At 38.2% G+C, this 15,313-nt stretch overlaps 1 protein-coding gene across 4 annotated transcripts in view; it reads left to right on the top strand.

Moving 5' to 3' along the window:
• The first annotated feature begins 347 nt into the window (after window positions 1–347).
• The window catches only part of LOC103471952 (E3 ubiquitin-protein ligase SMURF2), a 55,485-nt gene continuing 40,519 nt past the window's right edge, over window positions 348–15,313 (top strand). For 3 of the 4 annotated variants that reach the window (XM_017306694.1, XM_008421450.2, XM_008421297.2), the window contains exon 1: window positions 348–809. In XM_017306694.1, the coding sequence (XP_017162183.1) occupies window positions 758–809 (52 nt within the window). In that variant the 5' untranslated portion in view covers window positions 348–757. The remainder of the gene's footprint in view (window positions 810–15,313) is intronic. The other variant, XM_008421372.2, reaches the window with a different exon arrangement.

Genomic DNA, 15,313 nt, shown 5'->3' with positions numbered 1-15,313 from the left:
TGTCTGCATTGCCGTTTTTAATTTTCAGAATAGTAAACTAAAACCAACAAACCTACATTTAACTATATATCGATTTATATTTCAGAACGTTACCTTCATTTTATTTTTGTTTATCTTTTATCACTGGTTTTACATAAAAAAAATTAGCAAACAGCAACATTTCATGTTCCTCATGAATTGCTCATGAAGTCTTAGTGACGTTTCGATATATTGTTTCAGTACTGATAATCCTCAGTTGACTTGAATGCGCCAATGGCCAGAAGCACCGTAATACAACGTGTAGAAATACATTTGGTGGAGTCTCTTTGGAGGGAACCGCCTCGACTCCACACCGGATGTACGTCTGCTTGCCTTCAGCAGCGCAGTCTTTACAACTATTTCCCCCAACTTCAGTTCGAGCAGCTCGGGCAGTGTAGACGCCTGTCCGGATGGAGGACAAACCGCTCACCTAATCCGTGTCACTCCTCTTGACACGACCCGCAGTCGGGCATGTAGTTACGCGTATTTCCTCTACGTATGTGTTTTTCTGCTTAAAAATGGGCTCCGGTGGAGAGTGTATTGGAAGGGATCTAATTGTAAGGGCATTACGTTGCATGCACAGTCAGCGTGATTTGCTATGGTGATACTACAAGAAGCTAACCCCGAGCTAGCCCAGGGATCGTTTTTGGGAGATACCTTTTATTGGACAAAGCTACACGCTAACGTGTGAATTAGACACTTTTTGTTCATCTTCATTAAAGTGGAATATCAAAAGGGAATGTCGAACCAAGGAGTAAGGAGAAATGGCCCAGTAAAGCTGCGGTTGACAGGTAAGCAAAATTTAAACCCCCCTTCTTACGCCGCTTAGTTAGGCTAGCACACTATTAGCCTGCATGCTAGCGGTTCTTACTACGTCTGCTGGGTGTAATAGCTCATGTATTGTGGGAAATTATATTCTGACTAGTTGGAGAGAATTAATAACGTCATATTTAAGCGAATAACACTTAAAAAAATTACTGAAATGTATATAAGTGCAGCTTATAAGGCTATCTTGTTAGCAAACATTAGCTGACTTCACTGTTTATGTTTGGTTAGCTTCGCTGCTAAACGTTGCATCTATCTGTCTTTCCTTCACTACCTGCAGTAGTTTGGGGTATAACATTACATAAATTACACATCTCAGTTTACTTTCAGTAACCTTGACTTTTCACAGAAGTTGCATTTAAATTAAGCACCGACCACTATGCTGTATAATGCGGTTATGGATAATATTTCTAGGCATATTTTTTTCAATTTGTAGAATATTGCAAAACACGGCACTTTACCAATGTTTGCATTGAGGCTTAAAATATCTGAAAGTGGCTTTCTTTTAAGACTTTTTTTTTTAAAATATTGCAATAAAACGTCCTAGAAATGATCTTTTATTTTATTTAACCGATATATTATCTTGTTTATCCATGGTCAAGACGAGGGACAAAATGTCCTACATACCCTGAATGGAAAACATAAGCCTTAAAAAAATGCAATGATCACATATAAAATACTGAAGACGTGAAAGTATAATTAAGAACGTAATTAAAAACAGTTAAACTTCTGCTAAAAGAGCTTTCATTTGAATCAAGGTGCCTGTGTCCTCAAGATCTTTCCACACAAAATATTTTTATAGATCCTCAGGACATGATCTAGGAACCTTTCTGAAGATTCAATGTTTGCTTCACTGGAACAATAACTAATAGAGGTTCTGGCTTTTTCATTGTTACTCTTTGGGTAAATTTAATATTTTCATCAAAACCTGAGGAAAGAAGTCTGTCTTGAAATAAAAAGACATTCTGTTTAGAATCTTTTTTTAAAAGTGAATGTCACAGTAAATGTATATTGCTGTAAGTTATTTCTAGTCTTGATGGAATCTGATCCTTGCTTAGATTCGAAAACGTGCTCTCATACCAAATTAGTAGATTTAAGTTTATGTAAATGGTAAAAACAATGACAGACAGGTTGTTCTTTTTTTTCTTTTAAGTCTTCACCTTCCAGTAAATTAACCATGGCTTTGTCATAGCAAAACTTGAATAACTAAGTTGTATATAGCAAAGTATTTGGAGCAAAAATGGCAGCCTCAGACCCTCTAATCGTAATATACCGTTTCTTCAGCCTCGACGGTTTAAACTTCATTTCCAACAACATTAAATCTTCATGTTTAAGTTCAGTGCAGTAGTGCTCATGTTAAAAAGTTGCAGCCAGCAGTAGAGCACCTTAAATGTTTCTGAGCTTCATTTCGTTGCTCCAGCTAACCATACCGGTTCTAGTTTAACTCCAGCAGACTGAACTGTGGCTCATGGAGGACTAAGTAGTGTCGTGAAGAGAAACTGTTCCTCAAGCACGTCCAGTTCTGGTCCGGTCTGGTCCGGTCGGCCTAGGGTCTCTCTCTCGCTCTCTTCCTCTCCATATGGACGATAGTTTTAAACGTGCCGCAGTGGTCTTCACCGGAATGCCAAGAATGTGGAACCTCAGAGAGCCTTTCCTGATCAGAAACCCATTCAAAGTGCGACTTGCATCTTATAGAATGATGACCCAATTTCCAGTGACTCGACTTCTTCATTGGGCTTGTTGTTGTTGTTGTTGTTGTTGTTTGCGTCGCAGACGTTGCGTTTGGATTCAGTTGTGGCCAGATGCGATTTCAGATTGGAATGCAGTGTTGGTTCTAAAGGCACAGCTGATGCGGTGGTCCTTTAATTGCAATGTGTTGTTTTTTTTCCTCCCACCCCCCATGTCTGAAAGAACGGTTTGTCTGGACAAAAGATAATTAAAAGATTGTGGTTTATGTTGCTTGGTAAGTGGTCTTCCAGCTGTTTTAGGTTTTGGTCATCATGTTGAATGAACTTTTGGTTTTAGTAATGAACTTTTAAAAGAATTGCTCAGATGTGTCAGTGGTCCTGTCCTCAGATCTGTTGTGTAAGCTTGAGCCAATCAGTTTCCAGTAAAGTGGTGGCTTTCTCTCAGATATAGATGAGAAGAAGCTAATAGACAATGAATGTCATACGACCTTCAGTGACATAATCTTTTAATAATTGTACAACATACGACTGGATTGATTTTTAAAAACTACAAATTTGCTGCAAACCTTTGAATTCGTGTGCATGCACACGTCCCTTAGCTTTTGAATAAACGTCTTACAGGAAGTTACAGAGGAACCGCACGCTGTTCCAGAACCTAAATGGCGATTTTTCTTTTTTTCCATTTCAAAAAACGTTTTGATGAGTTTCTCGTTGAAACACCTCGACCGTGTCCGGTTGTCAACCGTCTGACCCAAACTGTGTCGTCCTCAGAGGAAAGAAAATGTTTTGAAATGACCACAACCAATCCAGAAACAACCGAGGTTGAGCTTTTCAGAAACTGAAGGATGGTCTAACTTTTGCTGTTGTAAGCAAATATTTTAGTAATTTATAGATATATTTTGATAAGTAATTGAAAAATGCAAAAAATTGTCCTGTTATGTTGCAGATACTTAAGCCAGTCGAGTCGGTTATTTTTCAGCAACGAGGAAGATTAAAGTGCTTAACATCATAAAAACATAATACATACAGTAGCCAATTATTTAACAATCAATGAACAGTGCATTTTGTCAAGCAGATATAAATTCAATATATTGACCGATGTCCCAGTATCTAGAAGTCAAAGGCAACTCTATACAGGTGGGTCTTTAGTCTTTATTAAAAAAAAAAAAAAACTAAGTGTTTCAGCATCTTTGCAGTTTTCTGGAAGTTTGCTCCAGATTTGTAGTGCATAGAAGCTGAAAGCCAGAGGTTCGGTCTTCTGTTTCTAGGTACAAAAAGAAATATATGAAAGGCGAAGTAAGTATAAAACAATTCAGTTGCCTTTTTTTTTAAAATAACATTTTATTGCTTAAAAATTCAATTCGATTTAAAAAAATCATGTTTAGTCTCAAGTTTGAAGTATGAAAAAGCTTCTTTATAAATTGGATACGTCTAATCTATTCCAAATTTTGCCAAATTAATCAAGGGGAAGCTTTAAAATGAAGCAAAAAAAAGTGTATGTACAATTAGCAGTACAAACAGTCAATGTAAAAAAGGAAAGAAACTGAAACTGACTAAAACAATACTGGATACAATCTGGAATAAAACAATCTGGAATGATAAATATTATCGAATCTCCACTGAAATCAAGACCTAGAGAGTAAGGATGTCTTTAAAAAGGCCTAAATTAATGACAATAACGTCATAATAACCCCTATTTTTTCCCCCAGACAACTAACATTTTTTATGCTCAAATTATATCAGTGATTTAAAAAAAAAAAGAAAGGAAAATGAAGAACAGCGTCCCTGGTGTGACGTTAGTGGTGGACTTTATGTGCTGAATTAAAAAAAAGAAAGAAAGAAAAAAAAAGAGAAAACCTCAACTTAATGATTGCTGTCTATTTTCTATTTAACTTCCCTTCGGGATCAATAATTGAATTGAATTGAATTTCATTATCCTTGCGCTGCGTCGTGTTTTCCCTCATCTGCTGCATAAGTTGGCACGACTCACACAGAAACTCGGTTTCCTTCAAATGAGGAAGATTTTATTTTTTTTTCTTTCTTTTTTAAGGTTGAAATACGTGAGAAGAATATTTAGATGAATTACATCTCCCATTTTGTCTGCTCGGCTCGGATATGCGTGCGATCCGTTCTCCCCATCAGACCCCTGTTGGCGTGATGCGAGTAGAGAACGACTGAAAGAGTCATCCCGCCGTTCTTCCTGCTCTCTGTGCGTGTTGCGCTCTCGCAGGCAAGGAAATCCACATGTGTGCTTTTCATCCACTCTCACGCCGTGTCATTGTGTGTCTTGTGTTTTCCGTCTACTGTTATACGTGGACTTGCTGATTCACGAGTGTTCGTGCGTTGAAGGGGAAAAGTCAGGAAGTTGATGATTGAGATGAAAGTCCTTCCTCAGTTTCGGGGCAGAAACGCATCAGAAACGACCACGTTGACCGCTTGTAGAGCTCATCGGTGTGCGTCAAGTTTTTCTCTTCTAAAAATGGACGGCAAAGGCAGAGTGTTGCCCTCAAATTCAAAGTAAATCTTACACGTAGCTGAGATGTTTGCCATATTGGTTTACAAGCATAGAATTAATCTCCATTCAACTTTTTAAAAAATGTGTCATAATTCACTGGTTTTCAGCGGTTAAGGTCGAAACTTTGGCAAAGGAGTTCCAGAAGCTTCCATCAAATTCACTTTCAAATGTTGTTTTAACTCCTCCAGGCCTGCAAGTGACGCTAAACATGGAGTGTGGGACGTGTAGTTAAAGCCTCCGCCCGAGGTTAGCGGTTAGCGCAACAAGAGAACATGACTGGAGGCTTTTGCAGAAACTTTAATGAGGTGGCACCACCGTCAACATGTAATCTGCCATTGTTGTTGTTTTTTATGACACGTTTGGGGTCATAGGTCATACTAGAGGTGGGTATAATGCCTCCATCTTCACAAAAGATGCTTTATAGCTAGCTTTGGTTTGAAGTGAACCTGAAACCTGGCAGCCTTGACAACAACACAGAGTCCAAGTTTTTACAATGAGCGATTTTGTTTCCAGCAGTCAAAAATGAAAGAGCCTCTCTTTAGTCAATACACCGTCTTTTATTAACTTCTCATCCTTTGTTGCTGATTGTCTGGAAGATACTTGTTTTGCTTGTCAGCCTGTAAAAACATTTGGTTTAATCACACGATGTGTGCGATGGAGTATTGGGGCCGGAAAAAGAGATTATTTATTTTAATTACGAGAATAAAGTCATAATATAACAAGAACACAGTCATTTAGCAGAATAAAGATAATATTACCAGAAGAAATTCTTAAAATGACTCAAAACATTTTCAATGAGAGCAAAGCTGCGTTGGTTGTCGAGATCTGGTGTGACCTGCTGCTCTGGTCTGTGGTCGTTTCTTCGAAACACAATTGATTCAAAGCTCTGCTTCTGATAATAATTTGATTCTAATGTGTTAAAATATGAAGTCAGAAACAAAAACTGACACCAAAATGTAACTTCACAAGATGCTCAACATTCCCCATTTTATTTATTTGTTATTATTATTATTTGTGTAAGGATTATCATACAATTACTACTTCAATATACCGACATTATGACTTTATTCTGGAAATGAGTTTTATTCATTACAAGCTTTTTCTCTTGTGGTCACAAATTCTTGTAATAATTTTTTGCCACATTTATTCAGGTGCTGTTTATGATTTTTAGTTATGATTGTATTCTTACAGCTTTTTCTTGTATCGTTTCAACTTGCCTTATTCTCGTAATATTATGACTTTATTTTGGTAATATAGCTTTGTTCTTGTATTATTCCAAGTTTTTTTCTTGTATTACTACTTTACTCTCATAATAAGTTCATTCTTATTTGTATTTATTACTATTCAGACTTGATGTCTTATAATTTTATTCTCATAATGACTCTTCTCAGAACACTACGACTTTGTTCTCACAGTGTCATGAGTTTATTCTCATATGACTGTTTTCTTGCCAATGCTGTGACTTTACTCTTTTTTGTTTTTCTTACTCTGTCGTATCAAGACACTGAAAGCTGCAGTAGTTTCCAGCCGACCTTTACCCTCTTCAAAAATACTTTACCAGGTTAGACTTTGACCAGATTTGGTTCCTCTGACTCATCGGTGCTCTATTAATGACTCAGTCAGTGACCTATTATATATTTTTCTGGAGCATGCAGTGTTCTAGCAGAAAAGTCCACTTTGCCCCAGTAATTAGGCGAATAATGACCGCCGATTAACTCCGCCGACTCTTGAGCAAATTGCCTGTAAGACACTGATGTGTTTATCAACTTTATTGCTGTCTGGCCTGACCAGAACCCATCAAATGAAAGATCCCATATTGTGGATTCAGGGAACCTGGACTTTTTTTTTCTCTTCTCTTTTTTTGAGCATTAGGAAAGTGTGAGAGTATGTGTTTGCTTGTATGTTTACATTCCTGATTTTTCAGTAATTTTCCCCCTGAGCTTTAAAGACATAATTTATTTGGGCGCCGTGTAATCTCTGCTGATATTGTCCGTCAATCCCCACAGGTGACCCATTAACTCTTTTGATGGTTCTTAGATGGGTATATGCATTTTTAATCTCGTTGTTCATTAAACAATGAGTCTGATCAGGGAGACGTTCAGTTGAATCAGGATTTATTTTCACATTTCTTTTCTCTTCAGTCCAGTGGAAATGAGCTAAACTTTGGTTTTATGAAAGAACAACTGATTTCGTCTCATCTTCAGCTTATCTCTCGGTTGAGCCATTTGTTTATGTTCAGGAGTGCTACAAGTAATTTAATTAGCGCTATAGATCGGTCTGCATGCGCTGCCGGTTCCCAGAAACGAAATTCAGAGCTTTTATGTGTTCAGCCGTGCTCTCTTGATCTTGCCTGCAGCGTTTGGGGTCATTGTGTTGTGGTTAGATTTTTGTAGCGCACTACCAAGGTCTGTACCCAAACTTCCTCCAGCTCTGTTTAGTCTGCATCACTACAGTATACTTGAATTGACCACACGTGCTCCACAGGTTTCTTATACCCGTTTAGCGCTCACATGGCTTTTGTATTGGTGTGGAAAATGTTTGCACGCAGTTCAGGGCGCAGATATTCTTGCCGTAGTTGATCTTTATTTTGTGATCGTTCTTATCTGTGTTCTTTTATTAGTCAGTCTGGAAGTAACTTTAAAAAATAACACAGACAGGAAGTCTCTTCAAATCTAAAATGGCACCTTACTCTTCTGATTTCCGTGGTAAACTATGCACAAAAAGTACAGAAATAAATATAACCCAACTTATTATTCATTCTCATTACATTTACCACATTTTTCAAAAGTTGTCTAATTTCTTTCAATGCAAGTTCTTAAAAGTATGGAGGAAAAAGAGTTCACACATATCCAGAGGTTTTTCTGCTCTGTGATCACAGATAACATTATTGTCTAATCTCATCTCGTCTGCTTCAAGTTAAACAGCATTTCTCACAGTTATGTCTGGCAATCTTTGTAACAAACTTAGCTTTGCTTATGGTCTTTTACAGCAAACTAATGCACTGTTCTCCATGTCCACTGAACCTCAGCTGTTTATTTTACTCAGTTTTTCGCTCTCCAGAGAATAGGCAGTCAGATTAGAATGTAACCCTAAAATCAAAATGCAAATAGCAGCTCAGATATCACCGTCTAGTCACTGCTGCGATAACGACTATGATGTGACAGACTTGCAATATTCATCTCTGTGTCGTTACCCGATGAGGAACTGGCAGAATTGTTGCAAAGTTGGATCGTGTACAAATGAAATCTGTAGCGTTTCTTCTAGAGCGTAGAAAGAAACCATGTCTCACATCTGCTTGAGCATTTGGCGCCGTCATTGACGATGTTTTAACAACCAGTTTTCTTATTGAGGTGTAAAAGTCTCATCCATCGCAGTTTTAAGCATGTTATAATCCATGTAAAATGGTCTTAATGCTGAAAAATAAGCACTTGAAAATGTGTTTCTTCTTTTGGATAAAGATTTACAAAACTAGCGGTGTAAAGGTATCTAAAACTCACAAGAAGGGTCAAGATATTTTCACATAAACTCATGTCTTTCATTAGATTAGATCACTAGCATGGTCTGCAGTAAAACATTTCCCAGTTGCTAATGACCGAGATGTAGCTTAGCGTACCCCTAGATGTCCAGCCGCTGGTTGTCATAGCAATTCTGTCAATGTCTGAAGAACTTGGAGTTGCTTGCATATTGAATGAGTCTTGTCTGATGGTACTTTGATTGTTTACAGTTCCTAAATGCTGCCAAACAAATGATTTAAGAATTGTTGGGGCATCTGCTGTTGTAGCTTCATCAGGTGGAGCCATGCTGACCGTATTTGGCTAGTGACATCGTGAGATAGCCCAATGAGAAGTATTGGGATGTTATCACATCGTTGTTACAGCCTTACTGGTGAATTTCCACATTAAAGTACGATCGATCCATTAGATTTTAGCTCAATGAAGCACTTCAATCAGTTTGTAGTAAGTCATCGGTCTTGTTCAACTCTGCTTCAAATAAAAAGCAAATTGGCCATTTCCAAATCAATATTGGCTTTACAGACAGTGGGTTTTAAAAACTAGAGTGAACCTGTAAAACTCTTCAATTCAGTGCGGTTGAAAATTTGGACGTATCTAACTTTCCTTCACCTCAGATGAAAAGTTATGTGCAGAATGTTGGTCTAAGTCTCAGGGACGAATCAAATAAAAATCCACACTTGTTAAAAAAAGCGACAAGCTCCAAAGATGCCAGCTTCAGTGGTTGCTCGCAGTTAGCCACACTGTTCTCACAGTGCTTATAAAACGTGTCCTGTTTGTCACACAAATGTTTTAACGCTGATGACAGGGCTTCTTTAGTCTTTTTATTATTATTTCAATCTAGATATTTTTGGGCTGGCCACAAACTTTTTATTAGTCAACTCTGTCAACAAAACAAGGCAAAATTTTTTATGGCTCGTTGACATTGACGGTGTCGTGGCCGCCGGCGCTGCCTACTGTGTTTTTTTGGAAGCTCACAGCTGTGTGCAATAATTTTTTTTTCTTTCTTTCTTATGCAGCAGTGAGTCAAACTCATACTAAATGAAATTAGTTTTTCATGTAATTCACATTTTCCCAGTGTGTGGAATCACCTTTTTCCTTGTTCTCGACAAAATGTTTTTCATTAAATTGAGTCTTCATTGTGTTAATCTCTCATTCGCCTGTCACACTTTCACCAATTTGCCACTAATCTCGCTCTCTGAATGATCCAACATAAACCCTCTGCTGCTGCGTCTCAGATTCAACTGCTTTTCCAGCTACTTTTGAACTCTGTGGCATCATTGTACTTCTGAACAGAGAAGTGGAAAGACTGAACACCTTGGACTTGCATAACGGCCTCAGACTCGAGAGGGGGGTGGCTTTAAATATGCAGAATACATTAAACTTTCCAAGTGCTTCAGGAGGATTTTCCGGCACATCATGAATGGAGCGTGGTATTTCCAAGAGTCTTTACAAATTTCTATTTGGAGCATGTGAAAAAGCGCGTCACTGGTCTTCACTGATATTTAAGACTAAACTTGTCAAGTTTCATAGTTGTAAGATATTTTTCTGTCATTTTTTTTTTCTGATGACAATAAAATGATCATTTATTTAGCTGGATTTGACCCAAAATATTTATTTTTTAGCATGACTTCCTCGAATATTACAGTTAACTGACTGATGGTCTGTTTACTGTTGTAACACATCAGCTGTAAATCTTGTAAAATTAATCAACATATCTCAACTTCATGATGACAACATCCTTTTATTAGCTCAATAATTTATAGAAAGTCCTGGTATGAAATATAGGTGAGGAAAAAAGTAGACTAATTATTATATTTTTATGATTCATTTGGCTGAAACAATCATAATACATTGAATTTATTTGCTGAAAAAACACCTTATTCAGAGCAGTTTTTGAGCTAATTATATATACATTTTGCATCTGCGTCTGAAAATACGTTTTACCCAAAGCTCCTCAAGCGGCGTAGTTTTTGCTTTACCTGGTTCAAATTCACTAAACGAATGCCATGTTTATTGCATTTTAAGCACTAAAATGTTTTCTTCATTTTTTAAAAGGTTTATTGGCTTGATAGTGAATTGACAGGAAGGTTGATAAAGAGAGAGGGGGGAATGACATGCGGCAAAAGTCGCCAGGCCGGGAATTGAACCTGTGACGGCCGCGTCGAGGACTTTGGCCTCCATAGTGGGTTGTGCTTAACCCCTGCGCCACCACAGCACGATTAATCATCAGAATAATCGATTACTCAAATAAAGTCGCAGCCCCATTGATTTAAACTTAAAGTCTGTGAAAAATATGTAGGCACTTAACGTCACTTGAAAATGTGCAACTATTCCCCGTTTTTGTTTAATCAAAAGCAAATTCAAGTTTTTGTCATTTAAGTGGAATGAAGCTACTTCACATTCAGTTTTGAAACTATTTGTTTTCATTTAACCACTGCGGTGGCACTGGGGGCTGTCGAATCGTTGCTCTGGATGATGATTTTTCTTCTCTCTTGAGTTGTTTCACTCTGTTTTTTTTCTTCTTCGTCTAACAGGATGTCCCTCATCTCTCTGTCATTTCTCTCTCTTCCTTCCTCTCCCCCACTCACCCCCCGGATCTAGTCCAGACAGCTGTCAGACGACTCTGCCGGTGTGGCTCCGTGTGCCGATCTTTTTTTTTTTTTTCCCTCTCTCTCTCTTTTTTTCAATCTTTATCTGTTTTCAACTTGCGATATGTGCACCGCACATACTTGCACACGTTTCCTGTAGCGATCCTTCACCGCCGCTCTTCCAGTGTGTTTACCTTCGCGTCGTCTCTCTGAGAGGATTTCAGAAAAGTGAAGAATTCCCCCTTTTTAAGTAGCAAAATCGACGCACACATCTATGGAAGTTGTAAAATCAGTTGTTTAACTCTTATATTGTCATTTGCATGGGCGTCATATTTAAAAGCCAACAAGCCAGCCCTGCCTTGCTAAGCGAACAAAAGGTGCTTGTGCGTGTTTTCATTGCAACTGGAGTAAGACAGGAGATTAGACGTTATGGATTTAACTTTCCTCCCCCTCACTGTCTTCTGCTACTGTTTCTGAGGTCAGACTGCCCACCTTCTTGTGTGTGCGTGCGTGTGTGTGCGTGCGTGCGCGTGTGTGTGTGTGTGTGTGTGTGTGTGTGTGTGTGTCTGGTAGACCACTCAGCATGTTCACTTTATGAAGGCACATATGCACACACTCGCATTTACTGCTTCTCTTATTGCATCCTCCTCACGATCTGTGATTTCATTTAAGCTGGAAAAACAGAGAAGGTGCAGTCACTTATTTTTCCCCCTTCGCTGTGGAAATGGTTAACTTATTCGACTAATAACGACAGCGCGGTCGCGAAGTACGACGATCGTAAAGGGAAAAAAATGGTCCCTTCCTGCTGACGGTACTTTTTGTGTCCATTAAAGAACGTCAGAAGTTAAATGTGACTTTTTTAGCAAAAACAGCTCTGATTGAACACAATTAATCAATACATCTCTTTGGTACTTGGCTACTAACTACAACCAGAATATTATAACTGAGCAGCATCCCAAACATTTTAATTTGTCTGTTGGTTTTTTCCCCCTTTAAAGTTAAGTGCACAGTTTGACAACAACACTGTTATCTGTAGTGGGGTCTGCAGCAACCACAGTTCCATGTCTGACACAGCAGAAAATCCCTAATTGTCTCCAGAAAATGGTCTGATTTGTGTTTTTGTCTGTATGTTTCTGTCCCCCAAAAATATGCCTAGCAACAAGTTTTAACAACTTCATGTTAAAGCCACCAGACCAGGTCCACGAAACATGGGGACCTGCCTTTTTTCTCTCCTTTTAAACCAAGAATTCAGCAACATGATTCATCAGACTAAGTCACTTTTTCCATTGTTCCGGGGTCTGGTTTTTATCCTCATGCGCCCCATTGTAGGTGCCTTTTGTTGCCTCGCAAGGGTCAGTCTGGGTACATTGGTAGTCTGTGCCTATGCGCTCTCTGAAACAGCAGAGCTTATGTTCACACCTTTTGATTAGGGGCAGCACTAATCTACAGTGCTTGCCAAAAGTATGCATTCTTGCATGGTGTGTAATGTGAAGTGGATGGGAAATGATACAGGATTTTCAAACCCCCCCCCATAAACCTAAAAAGCTTGGTTCACATTTGAATTTAAACCCACAAGGCAATGCTTTGTAGGGCTACCACTGGGTTTTTTTGGGGTGTATCTCCAGAGGTCACAGGTCAAGAGGTGGGGTATGTCTTCCAGCGTTAAATGTTTGTTAGAAGCCTTGAAAATGGTCTTCAAACCAACAGTCTTGTTGATTATTGCAATAACTGGTGGAATTGTCCTTAATTTCTTTAGATTGGACAATATTTACATAAGAAACTGTTCTTATTCACGTCACAAAGGTCTGAAAATCAGCCACTTTTGTCTGTATAATGGTTAATCAATCACTAAACTGTTATTTCAATAACCAATTAATCACAATTAAGCAGATTAATCGCTATTAAACCAATTAATCATGGCTAAACTGATTAATCGTTTCAGCCCTAGTTTGAACAAAAATGTAAGGTAAGTTGGTTAAACAAAAAACAAACATGATTCGTTTTCCCTGTCCTGAATAATCTTACTTGAGATTTTTCTGGGCGTCTCTTGGCCATTTCTCTGTGCAACTCCAGTCTAGCAGACTACACACATTGCCAGCCAGCATTTATTTGTTTGCAAATGTGATATTTAATTTCTTGAATTCTCTCTGTCAGAGATCCCCAGCCTCATCCTCCCATTGTAAATTCCTGTCTCCAGATAATCATTTGGTCTTTTACCTCCCTTGCCCCCCTCTCTCCCTGCAGACTCTGTGCTCACTCCAGATTCCTATCCTTAGATTATTGGCTTCTCCTCGGGGAGACAGAGGGAGGGGGAGAGTCAGCTGTGGAGTTTGGCCTCACAGCTGAATGACATAATTGGCATCCTGAACATTCACTTGACTGGAGAGAGAGAGAGAGAGAGAGAGAGGGAGAAAGAGAGAGAGAGAGAGAGAGAGAGAGACTGGGGACTGGGAAGTTGAGTAATTGCTTTACAGAGGAAATATAATGTAGATCAGACTACATTTTTTTTGCTCATTTCTTTAATAATAAAAAAAACCCGCTTCTTGCTGCACTGTTATTTTGTTGTAATGAACGGTTGCTACAGAAACCTAAAATTAGTCATGCACATAAAAGAGAAGTTGTTTGCAATATTTCCCCACATGGACTGTGAAGAGCGTTAGAGAGGGGGAAGTCTTCTGCTGAGCTGATGGACTGACACCGAGCGACGGTAGAGGAAGTTGTGGATCCCTCTTTATAATCTGAATGTCTTTAACAAATCTTGTGGGACGCAGTTTTTGTTTTTTTCTTTGAACCTGATAAAAAGTTTTGACCTTTAATGCCCTCTGTGAAACATGGCTGAGGTTGCGTGCATCAAGTTGAATTTTGTGGCCAATCTGCATCAGCAAGTGGACAAACCACTTGTTGATACAGGTGTAAAAATGGCACCTGATATAACATAGAGAACATCAAACCTTGTGTGAGCAATGTGCTACCAATAAGTTCTGGTTTGTTCACTGGAAAAGATAAAAAGAAAAAAAAATAGGGCTTAGCGATATGATTTTTTTTCCATACCAGATCCAATTTTAATAAAGGTTTTTTGCTTTCTTTTCCAACTAAAAAAAATAAGGTCAAAGGCCAAAAACATCTTCCTAAAGAGGCTTTTATTTCAATCAACCGTTCTTTGAGTTGTACAATGGGGTATCAAGGCCAGGCTATCACAATGTTTGTTTAATTATGAGAATGTATCAGTAGAACAAAGATGCAATTTTACCAGAAGTAAGTCTTAAAATTATGAGAAAAAAAAGTTAAGGAGAACAAAGATTGGATGATTTTTATGTTTTATTTATTTTTGGGTTGGAGTTATAAAATTACTACTTCGTCCTCCTAATTTTACGACTTTGTTTTGAATAATTTCAATATTTTCTGTCACTCATTTCAGAAAATGAAAACATGTTTTTTTACACATAGTGAAACATTTCAACTATTTGTTTCTTGCAATTTAGATGATGTATACGTATACAGCTAACCCAAAATTCAGTGTTTCAGAAAATTTGACGATTGTGACATTTTCTAAGAAAATTGAGTGGAAGGCAGAAGTGTGGTAGGAAAAGTTTCATTAGCAGCAGAGTGAATAATCAAGCGTCAACCTGTGGCTTTCTGGTCGGCCCTGTAGGACTGAATTCATCCCGCTCCTTTAATATATGAGGCAATAAATGCAAATGAGAAAACAAGTGTGAATGCCCCGTCAGGTCCCTCTGCTAGGATCGGTTTATAACCTTTCACCTATTGACCAGAACAAATACAAGCCTTATGCCAGATCTTTTACCAGACAGATGGAGACACGGAAAGGTCCAACTGTTGCTACGGTCCCTCTTTGTTATCAGAAACACGCGCCGTCTCGGCTCTGTAATGAATAAAAGTGGATTCCACAGGATTTATCCACACAATAATCCTATTTCTTCAAGGAGATTTTGTTTCCTGCTTTAGACTTTTTGTTTTGGATGTTTCTCCACATCCGTGAAATGGTTTCTTTCCCCCTGGGAAACTGGTGAATTTTATTATTTGATTAAAGTTTATTTTCACTGCTAACTATATTTCCAAATAACTTTATAAGTGCACAGACATTTCAAACTTGTGTATCAGTAATTCTTATTGATTTCTTTAAATAGACTTTCTCTGCTATAATAT

Source organism: Poecilia reticulata, linkage group LG1 (genome assembly GCF_000633615.1).
Source record: "Poecilia reticulata strain Guanapo linkage group LG1, Guppy_female_1.0+MT, whole genome shotgun sequence".
Lineage (NCBI taxonomy): Eukaryota > Metazoa > Chordata > Actinopteri > Cyprinodontiformes > Poeciliidae > Poecilia > Poecilia reticulata.
Note: the sequence above shows the minus strand (reverse complement) of the source record. Positions and strands in the feature narration are given on the sequence as shown.